Genomic DNA, 19,287 nt, shown 5'->3' with positions numbered 1-19,287 from the left:
GGCTCCCTGCCCTCAGACCTACCAGTGATGTGTCAGGGGTGAACCATCCACCCCAAGGGCTCCCTCTGCACAGTACTGTCAAGTACTAAAAGGCTCCCAGTTCCAACCTAGAAGACTAACTGGCAGCATAAAGCACAGAACAGACAGGGTATACGTGCTGGTAGGCTTTCCAGAAGGCAAAAGTGACAGTCCTTGGACAGTATAAAGTTAGATGTTTGCTCTGGGAGAGGCCAAGCAGCAGAGCTCTCCACAGCTCCCTTCTCCATGGCTAGGAAGAAATCATAACCTCCCCAAATTTCAATCCATGTTTGCTTCCTTGCCAGCTTGTTCTCTCTTCAGGGAAGGAAATGCTACTGCCTTGCTTACTCACCACAGCTCCATTCTCAAAATCTGTTTTATATGCAGGGCCTGAAGCACTGGGTTAAAGATCAAGGGAAGATCAAAAGCTGCCCTGCCCGTCCTGCAACGTGCTACTCCACCCTCCAGCAGGAGAGGCCCTCTCAAACAGGGGATATTGTGTAAAGAGGGAGAGGAAGCACAAAGACAGTGATAACAAATACTTCCAAACCCACCAACTCCAGCTCAGCCTGCTCATAAACCCATCCACCCAAGACAAGTCCAGTTAGACTCTCTGCTTTGTCCAGCAGCTGTAATAATGCTGCCACAAAGCAGTGGGGTTATGCATGGTTAGCAGGAAGTGGTGGGACTCAGTTTGGTTTTGTTCAGGTACAAAGAAGCATTTTCTGGTCAACCCCTATTTTATAAGGAGAAAAAACTATGTGTTCAGCTTTGGCTACTTTTGCTATACAACTGCATTACCTGAGAGGCTCTCTGCAGGGACAGCATGCCAGCCATGGCCTGGCATGGTGCTAACTTCCCCCTAAGGATATTAGCTTTTGGAGTAGCTCATCTGGGAAAGACATCATTAAATCCTGCACAGCTCAGGGAACAAATGAGCAGTGCACTCTGTATTTTACAGATAAGAAAAAACATTCTCTGAAGTAATTTCTACCTAAAATGGTACTTCCCTAAGATGATAATATTAACCCACTCACTGCAGGCAGAATAAATTCCTATGCAGGTGAATAACAGTAACAGTCTGCCAAGGGCTGGACTTGCACTAAACCTTTCTACTAAATGGGGACAGAGAGAGGGTTTGTCTCTTCTGCTGGTCATTTATTTTCATGTAATCTGTACAAACAGAACATTTTTAAGACTACTACCCTGCTGTCAAATGCGGTTAAAATTAGCCAATGGGCTCTAAAGTATTTTGAAACATGATGTGCACACACATAAATACAATTACATTATTCTTGTTTCCTTAGGAAACCAAGCTCAAAACCCCAGGCAAGCCAAAACACACATTTTTCCTTCTATGGAGGTACAAGAGAACAAACCAGAAGACCAAGATAAGAGACTACAGTGAGCAGACTAAATAAGCTAATCATTGTTTTGACAAAACTGGCTCAGGCCAACTGTGGGAGCATGGGGCTGGGTTAGGAAACATTCCTGACAAGGAAATGATCTGTCAGAAACACCTCTGGAGGTTCTCCTTCTCTACATCTGTTTTGAAATAGGAGCTGCTGTTCTTAGCGCTGCTGGGCTTACCTAACATCTGAAGTAGCTAGAGATTGCATGGAGTTGTCATCTAATTTACTGTTAGGACATTTACAGCTGAATTGTCCATCTCTTCAAATACACAAATTTGGAAGTACAATTCCCAAGGTATCTGAATAGTGGCCATGGTGGCATTCACTTTAACTGCAAATATACCACCTCTGAAACACTAGACCTTCACCTTTAGAGATCCTTCTCAACACACTGACTGGCTGGGTCTGAGACAGCAGTGATGTGCCACTTATCCAGTATGTAGCTTCTAGGTCTGCTGTCTTACACACTGATTCCACAACATCACCATGGTGCTCATGATTTGAAGCAGTCAGGAATCACATGTAAATGTATTCCTCTGGCTTCAGGGGTTCATTTCATTGATAACAGATCTGAATTTCTTTCTCACATGCAGAAGATACTTTCACACGGGAGCATGGTGCAGCTAGCTGGTGTGCTTGCTTTTAACCCATTACCTCAACCAGGCTGATGATGAAACCAAGCAAACACTCAGGGCAGGATGAAAAAACCTGAACATCTTGAAACTGTCTGGGTTAAAAACAGGCTTAGCCAGTTCTGGAAGCAAAAGGCTGGGATAGTAAATATACTTGATGTGGAAATTATTACTCAATGAAATCTTTAGGGCAAGAGGGAGTTCCCTCCCCACACCTGCTCTGAAATGGGAGCTGCTGCTGTCGGTGTTGCTGGGTTTTCTTCTGGGTGACCTTGGTATTCAGGAAATGGAGCTTTCACTAGTGCAAGCCAGAGCAACAGCCAAGACAAACAGGTCCAGAAATCCCTCCCGGACAGGGGAGAGCACAGAGGAACTTACTCAATTACTAGCAGAAGAGGAAACTTCCAAGAGGTCTGGAGTCCATGCTCCTGCTATACACCATGTGCATCAGAAAAAAAAAAGGCACACAAAGCTGTGGGTCTCCCTTGCTCTTCCTGGCATTCACTGTGTTTCAGAGGACACATCTGTTTGTGAGTAGACTGCTGGGGCTAGAAAGGTCTCTTTCCTTTTTAAAAAGGGCCATCCATAAACTGCCATAGCAAGCAACTCCATTTTCATCAAGTGATGCCTTCCTCTGAGCATCACTTCATGCAGAGGCCAGAGACACCCAGAAGTCCTCTGAGCCTCTTGTGCATTTGGAGATGTCTCTTGTTGCTACTAAATCAGAGAAGCTAAAGATTAAAAAGAAAGTACAGCTGCATGAAAATGGAAAAATCCAATCATGATCAACATCACAGTGTCTACTAGGTTTGAGCTAAAGGTGTGTAAGTTACGCACCAACTCTTAGAAAGATTCTGGGAGCCTCCTGTTCATGTACCCCAAAACACACCTGAGGAGACTGTAACATAAGTAAGGGAGGAAAAGGGATGCCAAAGCCTGTCCCAGCTCTGTTGCCTCCTCTAGCAAACTCCATATGCTGCACTCTATATCTTGTATTCTTCAAAAGCATTTAAAATCCTCTACAAACACCACATATTCAAAGGCTCTTGAATTTCAGGGGTGTAGAGACCAAGACCCAGAACAAAGCTGAATGCACCCTCTCAAATGTAAACTCCAACTTGAATGCCTTTTGTAGATAGGTCTGGATGATTTGATCTGACCCAAGACAATAGAACTCTCCCATAAACAGTTTGCATGGATGATGATTTCATCAATCCATAGTGGAAAGCAGCTTGTACAAACATGTATTGCTGAATTCTGGTCTTGGCAGTACATCTGCCCCAAACACAGTCTGAATGTCACCTAATCCAAGCTCTGCTATCACCAAAACCCAAGATCCTGAAGAATAGGATTTTGTAATCTAGAGCCTTACACACAGAATACTTTCTCATCTGGATGGAGAGAGAATAGCCCTGGCTGCCTCTCCCAGCAGCACTGCTCTTGCTTATAAATCCAGAAGGCAGGAAATAATTTCCAAAGTCTATAAATTAGTTTTGGCTTTGAGTACACCAACTGTTAATTTCTGCGTCTGCATTATTTAATGTAGAGCTTGGATGAAATATGTCCCTATAGCTCACAAAAAGATTGAGTTACTCATGGACTTCCAGGGCAATTGAGGAAATGAGTAACTATGCAATGGAACAAAACTATGCGTAACACGGTGTGACTCCTTGCCTTGCAGTCTTCCCTTTCAGATATGTTGGAATTGCAGCCTGCTTCCCCACTGCCAGATGAAACATATATTCTGTAAATAAAAGATACCATTGTCTATGCTATGACTACAGGGAGAAATAGGGAAAGTTTTCCCACTGGGATAGCTGAAACAATACATGTCTTCCAATCACACTGGCTCCACTGAGTTAGTGCTTGTTGTGCTTGAAACCCTGTCGGATTACGTTTTGACAAGGCTCTTCTAACAGGTTACACCAACTCTATCAGTTTCAACATTATTGAAAAATAAACTCAGTTTATTTCTCAAGGCAAGGCCACTGTCTTGGGACAGCAGAGATGCTCCAAAAGTGGCTAAGAGATAGCCAGCTCTGAAATTTTAAAATGCAGAATGTTCAACAAAGGTAATCTCTTGCCTTGCTGTTGTTGGCAAACTAGGCCTGCTCCTAAATGGATGGTATTTTAGCAAACATCAAAGAGCTGTGTGAGGACTTGAGACACTTAAGATAATGTAAGTTCACAGAGCAGTTCATTACCACCATCCCCCAGAAGCTGCTTCAGGCACTTCTGGCACTGCTGCTGTGTTCTGCTATAGTAACATGTCCTCAGTGCTCATCAAGGAAGTGCTGAGGGCAAGGCAGTGGGGTCCTGCTGCAGTTAGTGCAGCTACATTGACCCTGCAGCACAGCAGAGACAGCACCAGTGACTGCATGTTCTGTCTCTGAGGCCACATTCTAATGCTTTCAAATCATCTAGAGGAATTCTAGTGTTTTCAGAGTTTCTGCTGGGATTCTGGTGCACTCGTCCTAGTGCCCATGAGAACACAAACATGCAATACAAATCCTCTTGTGTTAGGAGCTTTCAGATTAGATTAAAACCTATCTATTCGTGGGAACAAAAGACACAAAAGGAGTCCAGGAAAACTGCATCTGTCTGTGCACAACAATGAATTTAATGGAAAATTAGCTTCAGAATCAATACAAACTTGGATGCAGGATGCTGGGCTTTTGTGCTCATGGGTTTCTCATGCTACAGGAGATGTAGCTTGTTTTGTGAATTGCTATAAGGCTTTAAGAGTTTAGGGATTTTGCTGCTAGTCAGTGTGTGACAGTGACATGTCTGATCACAGCAAGGGTCAATAGAGAAGAACAGAACACAACCTTTTCCATGCTTAGGTCCTTACGCCTATTCTGCGGGGAAAAAAAAATCCACAACTATACCAGTGCTAGGAAATTTCCCCAGTTTAATATTCTTCAGTCCTGCCCTATATCCCTGCTAATCTGTAACACACGCCTACCGATGTACTTCAAATCTAAGCCTAAATGTAAACCCAAATCCCAGATGGACTCTCTTCATCAATGAAACCTGGTGACAGGGTCAAAATGGTTGCTTTAAAATGTAGAAAACGTCTGAGGAGTTAGTTGAAGCAAAATTCCTCTGCTGTTCATTTCTCACTTGGAAGCAATGAAAGATCTCCAGAGAGGAAAGAACCACCCGAATTACACCATCATCCTTTTCCTAATTGTCCAGTGGAGCAATTCTATTTGTTTTGAACTTGTAGCAATTGTTTGAAGTGTTTGGAAGAGGATCAGAATGATCATGTCTTACTTGTCAGGACAAAGGAGCTGTACGAATACTCACACTAAGTCTTAGACTATAAAATGCAAACTTGCTTTCAAGTATCATTTTAGACCTGAAATTCAGCTGGGCTTATTCAGAGGGTCTGCTACAATTAACAAACCTCAAGATCACTACAATGATCTCCCTACTACACTCTCTCCCTATCCTAGACTGTTTCACAGATGTCAGAAGCAAAATCCCAAATGTAAAGACCTCAAAGAAAGCTTTCAGAGGGAATTAGAAACCTAGAACACTAGCTCAAAAGTAATGTGGAAATTGCCTATGCTGTAGAAAGTTTCACATTACCAGGTTGATGTTATTGGCTTCTATATGCTTTAGCACAAAGGCAGCAAGGAGCTGTGTGTCCCAGTCCACAGCTGGATTATCTGGAAGATCCCTGAAAATAAAAGTGCAGTTAGTCATTTCATTGCTGAGAACTTTGTAAAGACCATGCTAGAAAAGAGATAATGAAATCAAGATAAATTTATTTACCGTATAAAACTACTGAACCTTACTTAAGAGTCTTACAAGCTTGTATCTTGGGGGGCTGCAAGGGAAACAGCAGTTCCAACTTCCTTCTCATAGATTCGCCAAGGTCTCCCTTTCTCACCATTAAGGTGGGCCTTCTGACAGCTTTACTCCAAGCAACAACTACTCTGTTCAATGATTCTTTTTCTCTATTAACCCAAATCGAATTTCTTTCTCTTTATTTAAAACCCCTTTTAAAACACATTTTCCTGAGTTTCCAATCATCATCTACTGGTGGAATTACATGTGAAAAGTAACAAGCACACTCCTGTTCTCATTTATAAAGGACTAACCCATTCACCTCAACCAAAGGACAATAAAGCCATAATTATATTGCATGGATTTGATAGTAATTCAAAAACCTCTTTACTTTATGCTTTGCATACCAACTGGGTATGCAAAGAAATACTGTGACTGAATACTCTGCCTGGCTTTTAGGGGCAAGAACCATGAGCCAAATGCAAAATAACACCAGACAGCCAAGAGAATCATCCCATATTTACACAACTGAGAGCTGAATTTGACCCCCCAGTCATTATGCTTGAATGATGCCAAGAAAACATTGCTTGCAAGGTTAAAAAGGTTAATAGTAACAATAGGATAACACACAGCTGCTAAAGACCTATAATGGCATGTTAAACTGGTCTTTTCCTCAGACCTTTTCCCTCCTCTGATACTCTGATAATTGCTGTGAGGTGGTTTAGTGACTACACAACCTTTCACATAGACACAGGGGTTTGGATTTGAACTGATCCAGCTGTTTGCTGCAGAGAGCAGGGTCTGACTCCCCAGACAGCAAGGATGAGAACATCTGCAGCAATAAGAAAATGTCTCCTTGGCACATTCCAAATTAAAGCTCAGCCTGGGTCTTTATAAGAGGTCTTCTTGCCACAGATTTTCCCACTGCTGTTAACCGCAGTAGCAGAAGGAAGAGCTTAAAGTACAAACTGACCATCAGCATTTCATCCGTAGTGTTTGTGCTCCTGCTCAGCACAGGCCAAAATATTGTGCTATGAGAAACCCCCGCAGCAAGAGAAGGCACTTTCACATCAGTGCACACATTCTGCTATGGTCCCTGTAGGGGTGTTACCAACAACAGAAGCTTTTGTTGCCGTTTTCAGTTCTTTGTTGTACAGACACCATCTTTGCTTTAAATCCATCATAGGGGAAGATTCTTTGGTACATCTGGTGGCTCTCTCATCAACGCAACAAACCTGCACCTCATCTGCTTAGGACAGAAACTTGCAGATCTGATGTGTGAAGAGGAAGATGCGATGCTGACCTCGAAGGTATTACAAGTCCCAGCACATCACAGCAAGCTTTCAGTGGAGCACATTTTAAAATTATGTATCAACTAAACCATCCCAAGCAACATGCGCACGGAGCAGAGCCTAAGTGCAAGTCTAACAGTGCTTCAGTTGTTCAAATGGTACTTTGAGGTTATGTCAAGGCTTAATCTGATAATATTAAAGTAGTAAATTAGTCTAAAAGGGATTTTTCACTGGCCACTTACAATGCAAATTATCATTTCCCTATTTGGACAAGGGTTAAATGAAGGAAGTGAAGAGTCCCATTAAGCAGGAGGGACTCCAACAGTGAGAGTCAGGAAGAAAAAAGTAGGGCTTGGAATTTCTGGTGTCCAGGAGGCTTTGGTGTCACAGCCACTGCACTTAGCTTTATTGGGCTGTCTCCAAAAAAAGCTGCCCGGTAGTGGAGCAGGATTTAACTAGTTTAGACAGATAAAGATCACCCTCGTCAATGGAAATGAACAGCTGGAGGCAACGGTTTAGAATCCCTGGAAACAAAACAATCTGAAGGCATGAGCAAATTAACTCCATGAACACTGACCTGATTCTGCAAACTAATTCTGCTTCTACCCACTTACTGCTGCTCCTGGAGGGCTCACTCACTCCAGTAAGGAAAAGGAATTCTTTTTCTTGCATAGTATTTGTCAGGCACCAAAGGCAGAGAGCTGATATTGCCAAACGAGACACATTGTACATAAGCACATTCATAACTCACTAAAAGCCACAATGGCCCACTGAAGTATTCTTAGCCCATTCTGTAAACATGAAAAGCGACACACACGTTAAACGACATGCTCAATGTCACCCGATAAGTCAGTAGCATAACTGGCAATACATTAATCAAGATTAATGCTTTGTAAAGTCAAAATATTAAGCGTTACCCTGATAGCAGGGATCTCACAGAAAGCAGGAGACCAGTAACTTTCTGCCTGCGCTCTATGTAGCAATAATTGAGTCCAGATAAGGATGAAAAGATGACTAAGGAAAACAAGTTCATATACATGTATAGCAGTGCACACAAGATACATTCTTACAGGAGGTGTCTACAGGAACTTTGTGGGGCATGCAGACTTTGAAAACTGCTGTACCTCACAAACCCATCTATTCAGTACAAAATTGTTTTCCTAATATAATAAATCAGTCCTCACCAAACCTGAAAAGTCCACTGACTTGCTGCTTGCATTCACTGTGGTTTTACCTTCAGGACTTCGTATCAGAAACAATCAGCACTTCAATGGTTAACTTCTCACTGGCTAAGGCTCATAATGCCTCTGAGCTCAAGGCTGAAGGGCTGAGATAAAGGACTATAAAGGAGTGAAAATTAGCACATTCTCTGGAGCAGACTGGAGCTTGTCCCAGGAGACAGGGTTCCCCACCTGCCCTCCCTGTCCTGTTCCCCAGAGAGCTACTTGTTGCTGCTGTCAGTCACTGGGACTGATCAAGCTCTAAGTCCTACATCAGAAGCCTCCCAGGTCAATCTGCTGGAGGGTGCTGGTGGAAAGGACAGAGGGGTTTGGTCACTTGGCCTTATTTCCAAACTATTACAGTGTGGAAGTGATGTTTGTGGGCATTACATGAGACTGATACTGAATGCAGGTGTCTGCTTGGATGCAGCCCTTGTTGACCATGGAAACATAGGGAGATGCATAGAAGAAAAAAACCAACATTTTTAACGCAATAAGGCTCTGGAAGTATTGTCTGGCCAGCTATTCTCAGTGAAAGCTACGCAGGACACTGTACAGGGAATTTACAGCTATGTCAAGGGATTTATAGAGTGAAAAGAGAGGAATGGAGAATGATGGTGCTGCAGCTGCTGCAGCATGGGATAGTGTCTGTCTCTGCTCACCTATTTCGGCAGGATCAGTAATGGGAAATACTGTTTTCTGAAAACAAAACCCTGTACCTTTCTAGTCATCTAGCCACTGTGCATAGTGAGAAACAGACAGGACCCCTGGTTTCCTCCCTCTCACTTCCTTGCTGTTCTGTTTGCCAAGCTGAGCAGATACTTGCAGGTTTGAATAAGAAGAATATGGCGGATGTCCTGGGTATCCTGGCCCAGGCACCAGAGAGGTACAAAGGGTCACAGCAAATCACATCAGCACATTAAACCAAACTTCAATCTTGTGCAGATCTTGCCCAGCACTCTTACAGCTGCCTGGATGAAAGAAATGTCAAAAATCACTGCCTAGTGCCAGCACCTCTCCAAGCCTCCTCTTCTTGCCTGCTGCGGGCTGTGGGGCGTAGCTCCTCTTCTGCCTCAGCCTTGGCCATTAAAACACTGTGCATGTTGCCAGTAACTCTATCCCCGCCAACAGCCTGGATAGTTTTGTAGGGTCATCTTTCTAGGAAAGTTTGGGCTCAAGATGGCTGCATTCCTGTCATTTGGAAGGTCTCCTGGCCACGATAGAGATTCAAAAGCCTTCGCAGATATATATTGCCAAATTACACCCTTCTTACATGATATACTGCTTAATCCCTGCCCAATTTTCCACCGCTTTCCAGATCTTTCTGTAACAGCAAATGCATTTATATGTAAAATCTTCTTTCAAAGCTTTCCATGGAATTTATCTGCTCATGAACTAAGCTCTCATGATTGCTCTAAAGGTTAAATTAAAGTCTATGTGATGTCCACGTGGCTTAACAGCAAAGGGGCTGTTCTATATAGGATACTTGCAGTTGGAATAACCTTGAGATCTGTCCCTCCTGAAATCTGTTGAATTGGGCAATCCATGGGCTCCTGGGTGATTATGAAGCAGTGCCTCTCATTGTGTGACAGTCACCCTGACATGGACTGGCAAGCACCCTCTCTGCCTTACCATGAAACCTTTATAGGTGGCAAGGGAGTGAAGTGGCAATAAGGTTCCCTCTAGAAGATGTTTAGGTCTCCATTAATATATCCTGAGACACCAGAGCAAAACTTTGAAGGTACTAATGTGATTTTCCATTACACTACACACCAAAAGGGTCAAGATGAAAGCTCTTCCACTTCTTACTGCCTTTTTATCTTGTAGCATGACCTTAATCAATCCAAGGCTAGGGACCAGGAAACACTTCTGCATAATTTCTCCTCCTTATCCCTCCTCTCCCAATGAATGATTTTACATTAAACCAGCACAAAGGTCGACAGATTGATGGTGGGTTACATAGGAAACAGGTGAAGTGCTGTGCACTGGGCTCCCAGCTGAGAACAATGACCACAATGTGTTTGTTGGAACAAAGGATGCCCTTTGTATAAAGTTAACTGTATGAAATGAACATCTGGGCAATTGAAACTGGATCAAAAAGCAAAAGATCCCACAGAACAAAATGATGTGAGTGCACAATTAGTGAAAAAGCCATGTGATGACCAGAGGCCACCCGTGACCTTTGTATCACAGCATCAAAGTAACTGAAAGAACTGTGCAAACAGAAATTATTTCATGCTCCCTAAAGCAGAGCAGAGAATTTTTATTTCTGAGATTACAGTAAGATAAGTCTGGGCAGGCTGGCCCTAGATCTTGAAGCAGAGTCTCCAAATCCTTACATTAATAACTATTTATACATTCCCTATGATGGCCAATTACAGACAGGAGGGAAATACTGCTGTGAGGCTGCATCTACATCTCTGATTTGATTGGAAAACGCCCACTTACATGATCAGCATCTTGCAACATCATGTTATGCACAGAACAGATGCTGTGTGCTTATTGGAATATAACAATCTACAATTTAGGAGAGAAATGGACCAAAGCAGGCTGCTAACTGTCAATTAAAAGCCACCTACGATAAAAGAAGCTCAAGCTGAAATTTTTACAGTAGCAGCTTCCTCCTTCTCATAGTAAAGAAACACAAGCTATTCTGGGATTTGTATTTTAAGACTGGAAATAAGAATCTTAGGGTTTGGTGTAGGTAGAGGGTAAAGGAAGTGGTGAAAATAACAATTGGAGGATTAAAAATATAATACACTTCAAGTGTTTCACAAAAAGAAACAAAAAAAGCAGAATGGACATAATCCTCTTCCTCTATACTTTTATTTGGCTTATTTTAGACAAATTTCGAAGGTAAATTAAGTAAGTTTAGATGCCAGGCAAGTGCTGCTGTCACTGATGTGGCTGTACCAGCCAGAAGTTATGTGTGAAGGGAAGGAGTGCAAGGAAAGACAGCGTTCCCTTCAGCTTGCTCAGAAGTCCAGGCAAGCTGTGAATGCTCCCCCACTGAGCTATGTAAACCACAGCACACCTCTGGCAGAGAATATTCCAAGTTCCTCTGTAACTCCCCAAAGGTAAATGGTAATTAGATCTCCAGGGAACATGACCAAGTGTTTCTGTTTGAGAAATAAGCATCCTTTGGGTTTAAATTCAAAGGAATTATTACAGAACACAGCACTGATGGTTTGCAAAGACCTATCCAAACGTCCCTGTACTAATTTATAATTTTTAATGAATTATTGATGATTTCTCAGCAGAGATTGATGCTTATTCACCGAGATGACACAATTGCTTATCATAATTTGAAATCTGGTATTCATTTGACGTCTGTGCCTCAGCGCCTTGTTGATGAATTACAGCACAAAGCGCTGTAGGAACAAGTTCATATTCAATGTCTTGAAACAAAAACAATTGATGGGACCTTTCAAGAATAGAAATGCATAGAAACTATGGTGGTTAGAGCTAGTTTTAACAAGTAATTTTAAAAAACTATTTTGGAGGGGCATCAGGGCTTCTGTGTAAGCCAGTAAACAAGACTCAGCTCAACTAATTCTGAACTGGTGTCTGATTTAGTCACAGCTTTCCTATCTTCTGCTCATCACAACTGTGAAAGGGAAATAATTACATGTTCACACCTCTGTAAAGAAGTTTGAGCTCCTTCTAAGAAAAGTGTTATGTATGTTCTCTGATTTCTGGATTGAAATCTAAAACACGTGCTTTGGCAATCCTGGGTGTGGGGAGCCCCACAAACCTATGCTTTACACTTTGCACCGTCTCCCCGTGAAATATTGAATCAAGTTCAACATCTTAGTCCTGGCTTGAAGGTGGGGCCCAAAATATATAAAAGACTGCATAAAGCTCCAAAATGCTGAATATGGTGAACACTGCACTGCAAACATAACCTGCAGGAGGAGAAATGAGACCTGGGAGTCTCATGTGCTAGTGCCACACTCCACCTGTAACACTCATGTTATTACCGTGCTGCTGGAATGTGCTCAGGAACTAGTGTGAAGAGCACATCCTAACCTGTGTTGTCATCATCACTGACTGATCAATCACACAAGGCAGTGAGCACCGAATACCTCACAGTCACACACATCTTTGAAAGCAATTGTCAGAGGAAGGAGGGGCCTCTGGTCCATTCAGTCCAACCTGACTTCAATTAAAGCAGAAGTCTGCAACAGGTTGTATGTAAGAACCACACAGCACCATGGAGTATATCTGGATTCCTGGTGGGACTGGTAATGACAAACCAATTAAGTTCAAGTCCTCAATGAGAATTCTTTAAAAGCAGTTCCCCCTCTTACCTTTCACCCTCAAGTTGCCTGCAGTTTATGTTATTTTTTTATTCCCAACTTTCATTCATGTTTGAGTTCCATTCATTTTGTACATACATTTTGCATGCCAAGCCAAGGCCACTTACAACCATTTTGTACCTGACACCATTATGTGACCTGAATATACTAAGTGTCCATCAACTCAGTGGGGCCCACAGATCCCACATCAGTGACACATTTCCAGCCAGCCACTATGTAGCCTGTTTCTAGCACAGTCAGCAGTTTCCAGCAGTACAGACTGCCAGGAATGACTTGCCAAGTGCTGGGCAAGCCACCTCTCTTTCATTTTATAGAAGCTGGACTTCTGTGTGATCTGGTGGGGGACATTAACAGAGTTTACTGAAAACATCAGTAGAGGCCAGACTTGGTAGTCTCATGAGATCTGGGGCTGCCATGCTGAATTATGAGTCAGCAGTTCCTCCTCTGGCCCTCTGCAATGTGGTTTGGGCAGCAGACAATAGTGCAGTGTGAAACGAAGTCAATTCCACTCCCATCTTGGAGAGGTATGCAGGAAAATAAAACCACTAAAGTCCCTCCATAGTTCAGAAAAACAAAAATCCACCAACCTTTTCTGAGTGTCTGCTGGCAAAGTGCATTTCCGGTATTTGTCCCAAATGACTGATAAATAACAGACCTATCAGCACCACCAGGCAATCTCATCTGTAGACCTCTAATAAGAGAAACATCTTCAAACATGCAACTGTCTTGGGATCTTAAAGCACAACTTCTGGGGAAAGGTCTACATGTAAGCAGCCCTTCACTTCAACTCTTTCCTAATGCCAAGAAGATGTATGAGGGAAATGCTCAGTGGAAAGCCTGAACACCACACTGGGACTACAGCACTTGGTGGCCTTTAGGAATTTTGCCCCTCATTCCTAGAACAACCTGCTCTTGTCCATGTCAGCTCCCAGAGCAGGGATAAGCTGACCTGATACCAAAAAAGGTAGACTCACCTCTACTAATACCTTGAGCTCCTTAGGCACATTGGTTACCACTTTGGGATGTCTCTGGTCTCTCTGATATTTCTGACAATAACAGGGGAAGAACACAGACTACATCTCTCCAAAAGCACCATCTGTACCATAACGAATGAGCATAATTATGCCTATATGAAATGGCTGGGCAGCTCCCAGAATAGCTCACAGCAGTGCTCACTTCCTCATTATTATTGGTTTTGCCATAGTGCCTAGGAGTTCACCTGGGGCCTGACAGTCTAAGTAGCCCAAAGTGAGAACAGAATGCCCAGCAATCTCACAATCAAAACTTGTGTTTTAAAACTGAAATATAAATCACCAGCAAAACCAAGACTCTGAGGAGCAGACGACAGGACTTCACTCTTCCCTTACTCATATCTTTTGTTTTGTAAAATGCTTTGAAATAAAAGAACAGTGCATCAGGGAGCACTACTTCTTGAAGTCATGGTGTACCCCCCTTTGTAATCCTGAGGTTCTGCTGCCCTGAGCTCTCTAGCTGGGTGCAAATTTTATTGCTACCAGGAATCACTTCCTTTTATAAGTCAGCTTGTATCAAGAAGTAAAACACCTATCTTAGCTGTAAGTTTGATCCCACAAATTTTACTGGCATGCAGAGTTTCTACTAATGCAAATAATCTTCTTGCAGGCACTGTCTTGCCAGCCCCATTCATGTGAATGCCCCAATTACATGATTATATGAGCAAGCTCTGGGCCAGGCCTTGCCCTCTGCAGCCAGTGAAAACCCACACTGGGTTCCATAGCCAGGAACTACACTGGGAACCCTGCAGCAGCTAAGTGGGACTCAGCAGCAATGAACAGAACGAGGATAAACACAGCGACCTTTCTCGTTTGGCCTTCCTCTCCTCCGCGCTCAGATTTAATGCGAGCGTTATGCAACGGGTTTGCTATAGCAACAGCCGGGCTGATCGGCAGTAACCCCGCCGCTGCCGTGGGGCCGTGAGGCAGCCGCTGAACTTTGGCCCACTAGTGAAGCCTCCTGCTCGCCCCTGTTTACACTGCTCGCATGACGGGAGAGAGGGAGGCTCCTGGCAGCATCCAGCAGGATTTCTAGGAGCAGGCCAAGATTGCCAAAGGCTGGAAATGATTAACTCTTGCGAGTGAGGGCTTCATGCTCAGGCAGCCGCCTGCAGTGGCCCAGGAGAAAGGCCAAGCGGTGCTTTGCCCTCCCATGCCACTGCAGGAAGCACAGTGGGATTCAGGCATTCAGCGAGGGCAGGGTAAGGAAATCACTAAGCTTGAAATTAGGGAACAGCTTCATTTTTTTTCCTCAAGGAGTGAGGATAATGAACTGGAGCTGGGAACGTAACACCCTCACCAAGAGCTGCGTGCTATGAATTGCACGTACCTGGATTATGCAGCGGTGCACAACTCCTCTCTGGAGCACCCTACAAATACCAGGGGCACAGGGAGCACTTCGTGTGCTCCTCAGGACTTGCTAAAATGGTTATTTAATCTTACAGCACAATCCTGTGAGAAAAACCTGCAGACTACCAAGTTGCAGCCATGCCATCACTGAGCAGCACCACCACTACTTCAGCACTTTTACAGCATTTATTTGTACACATTAACAGATGTTCATTAACTAAGTCCCCTGTGAGACTGGAATGGGGAAGTAAGCAAGTAATAACCTCCACATTTAGAATGAGAGAATTAAGAGCTCAGGCAACTCTCCCTGGAGAGAGAGCCAGAGGCAACCAAGCTGAGTCAGGGGCAGAGCCTGGAACGGAGCGTGTAAGCTCCCTGCATCACCCACACTCTCCCCAGGAATACATTTTATTGCCTGGGGAAAATAGCAATCCAGTTTTGAACATGATGCTCTGCAGAGCCTCATATGTTCCTGGGCACTTGGATTGAGCAGAAAACACTTTAACATTTGCAGATTATCAACCATTACTCCCAAGGTCACAGCTGCTTCAAAGTACCCCCCAAAACCTGTTGATGGCCAAAGTGTTCATGTCTGCACCACCTAACTGTGCTCTGGTCTGGGTGACTGTTCCTATCAATATTCTTGGCTGGGTTTCCTTATGTAGTTGTCACTTAGGAGCAGCCTACATTAACTCATGTATTGCCCTAAAATATTTGTTCTCCTGTAAAACCTTGTTCTTCCCAGTAAGAGGTTGTGTGGATTTCTTTCCTTTGCTATGATGACAGGTTTATTGTAGCAATAATGGACCGTGAAGATCCAGCACTGAAAAGTCAGTGTGCTTTGATATCAGAACTCCCTTTGACAGCTTCATCCACAGTTATACCTACATCCAAATATAAACATTTCATAAAAAACTGTGAAAGGAAATTTTCTGGATAAAAATCTAAACACTGAAAAAGTTCAAATTAAATCAGTGACTCGGTCTCATTTTTGCAGAAAGAGGATCACCGCAATAGACTGTTCTCTGTCCATGACTGCTAAGACCAGCTGAATTCTCTGACATTAGTGTACGAGCTCTCCACACGTTACTCCCCATTCAAGCCTCAATCTATTCGCACAAACTCTGCTAACACCTTACCTCTCTTCTCCACACATGAAAGCTCTGTCTGCCAATGCTTTATTCTGCAATATTACACAATGTCTTTTCCAAGGCAAAGGATAAACCATCCTTGGCAGCCCATCATGTGGATACTTACGAGAAATGGAGAAATGCTGAGTATTTGGCTTATGAAACAGAAATGCAGGAAGAAAATACAACAATGCTACTGTTTAAATAAGAGAGACCATCATTTCTTACAGATGTGACCCTTCTAAAACAAAGGGATTAAATCTTGCTAATGTTATGTACTGACATGAAGTGGAATGGACTTAATGAAGAATACATCTAACTTAAATTGTGGATTATCCCTTCTACCCCCTGCCATTGTGTACCCCAAAACAAACACAAATTTTGCTTCTTTCAAGCACTGTTTGCCAGACTTTTCTATGCTCAGAAGACTTAAAAACTTATTTACAGAAAAACATTCATCCTGCATGTGAAAATAGACTCAACACTTACACCCATAATGAAATTCAGTTAAATATTAACTATTAAAGAAGGGAGAATGGCACATAGATAAGATTTGTTAAGCTTACAGTCAGAAAAACTATAAAGAATGTAGAACTTACGTTCATGAAAGGAAGGCTATGTAATTAATTGAATTATTTCTATGCAAATAGTAGCTGCAGAGAAATAGACTGCAGCACTGAAATGAGAAAGTATTGCTATAACTGTCTGAGGAGCATGCAGGTACAGTGAGTTAGTTAATATGTGACTTGTTAGAAGAGGGGGCATGACTTGGCATGGAACTGTAATCAAACTGTTTTCATTTAACCCTTCACTTGCTGCAGAAGGATCACATAACAAAATATTCAGTCCAAATCCCATTTCAGTTTCTAAAAATGTATTTCAGTTTTCTGTCCTGCAGTAAAAATGTTTTTTTCCTTTTAGCAAAAGCTGATTGAAGAAGCTACAGGAGGCAAAAGATGCTCAATGATGTCCAACAAAGCATTCATTTTTTAATTTTGTTCCAGATCTCTCATGCAATTTAACTGAGATTATGGGTCATAAGATGCCACCCACATTTGCAAAATCTAGTGTACATTAGGAAAAAAGGTGAACATGTGCCAAGTGACAACATACACTTCCTATTTGCTTCATCAAGTTCTGGTTTCTCCTTTTTAAAAGCAGTTGGGTGTTGCATCAAACCAGTATGTTTCTTACAGAACAAGTTACCTGAAGTGCTCAAAATTTGCTTCAGTATCTTCATCAAAAGCAACAGTAAAACTCCATGAGCAAACTCTGTGAATCCCATCCCACTACTTTGTCATATTGAGTATTTTTTACACCGTTTTCCTCATTATAATGACTTTTTTTTTTTAACCATTTGCTAGGATCATTTACCTCCTAGGAGTATCTTGTTCTATTCACAGCTGGTTTACATTGAGAATTCTGGATTGCTGATACTCTTTATTGGTGGGCAGGTTCTCTCAAACAAAATTCCTACTTGGTGGTGGGGTTACATTAAACATAATCCTAACCCAGCAGCTTCCCCTTTAAGGAATTTATTCTTGCTAATAGCTTGCTCTAATCTGAAGTACCGCACCCACCATTTTCTAATTCAAGCTTACACTGGAACTGAAAAACTCTGTAATTTCATGTGTACTTATTGAACTAAGGCCAAGGGGAATAAAACCACTTAGCTTTCACATGAACTCAAAAGAAGAAAGGCTTCTTTGGCAATATAATTACAGAGCACAGATCTTCTAAGAGGAAATGAACTACAGGGATTTATAAGATTAGTCTTTTTTTTCCCCTTCCCTTTTTAATGATTGCTATCATTCTCCTTCACTCCCCTTCCAGTTTAATCACATATAATGAGGAAATTCTTAGCATGAAGGAAATGGGACTGTTGCAGAAACACCCTTCAGCACGACACTGTTATGAGGTGGAATGTGCCAAAAATTTTTTTTCACAAGGCCCACCATCCTTCTTTTACCTACCCATAGCCCTAACATCTTCCTGAAACTGATTAAAGTAGTAAGTGCCTGTGGCCCCTTACAAGTGCCTTCTTTTTCTGGCATGTGAAGAGAGATTATGGCCAAGCACATACTGCACTGTTTGGAAAGTTTGCATGGTCCCATTCAGTCCAGTTTCGAGTATCTCATCCATCTTGGTTGTTGCTGCTGACGAGGAACACTAAACAACACTTCAGCTACATCAAGATCTTGTTTGTACAAGGAACTGAAGTTCCGTTCTACCACATCACCTTTCCAACATCGACATTAAGCTGGAGTAGGGAATTGTGAGCAATTTCATGCTGCCATATTCACCTGGCAATACTCTGGGTTGTGGCAGGCAATACTCAAGAGCAGCGACTGGTTTACCGAGTTGTCTCGGTTGACCTGGGTTGACCAGATCAGTGTGACCTAATCCTCATAAGCAGAAGGAAACACTTGCAATGAGTGGCAAAGCTGATTAATGCAGGTTCTCACACTGAAAGGACTTCCTCAAACTTGTGTCTCACCTTCACAACCTTTGGCCTGCCAGAGCATTCAAACAATTCTACCTGTGACAACCAAGTAACCTGCAGCCATTTACTACATACTGCGTACCATGGATCTGTATATATTTATTACCTATGCACTACCTGTGGTTCACAGGAAGCACTGAAGTTATGAACACCTATTTACACTGTGTCAATACCCCAGGGTCTCTACTGACAGTCCATTAGTTACAAAGTACAATGCAAAGTGCATGCTTTACCTATTAAGTGTGTTTAAGGCTGTTTACCTTCAAGCTTGTCTATCTGTCTCTCTGTGTTACAATAATGCAGCTGTGGAGATCATTTGAGACACTACAACAAATGGTGCCCTGATGTAATCATAAGAGAGATGGAGGAAGGGCATTTTCAGCAAGAGCCTTGACAGAAGAATCTGCTTCTGTTTAAGCCTGACTTGTTCTCCTGAAGCAGCAGTATGACAGCATGTTTTGCACAAGATTTGTATCCATATGCATGGCTGTCAGTCCTAAACATTGCTCCTTGTCCATATAATAATTACACCAAATGCTCAGTGGAGATGTTTTCTAAATTGAAATAAATAGAATCAATATAGAC

General features: G+C 42.6%; 1 protein-coding gene across 1 annotated transcript in view; it reads right to left on the bottom strand.

Annotated features, from left to right (window-relative positions):
* PIGL (phosphatidylinositol glycan anchor biosynthesis class L) overlaps window positions 1-19,287 on the bottom strand; it is a 56,400-nt gene that overhangs the window by 14,186 nt on the left and 22,927 nt on the right. The window contains exon 3 of the mRNA XM_061363595.1: window positions 5,657-5,747. Coding sequence (XP_061219579.1) covers window positions 5,657-5,747 — 91 coding nt within the window. The remainder of the gene's footprint in view (window positions 1-5,656; window positions 5,748-19,287) is intronic.

This window comes from Neopsephotus bourkii, unplaced genomic scaffold, assembly GCF_033783945.1.
Source record: "Neopsephotus bourkii isolate Nb327-2 ecotype Australia unplaced genomic scaffold, CSIRO-AGI_Nbou_v1 NB_1154, whole genome shotgun sequence".
Classification (NCBI taxonomy): domain Eukaryota; kingdom Metazoa; phylum Chordata; class Aves; order Psittaciformes; family Psittacidae; genus Neopsephotus; species Neopsephotus bourkii.
The sequence above is the reverse complement of the archived record's forward strand: the minus strand, read 5'-3'. Positions and strand labels throughout refer to the sequence as shown.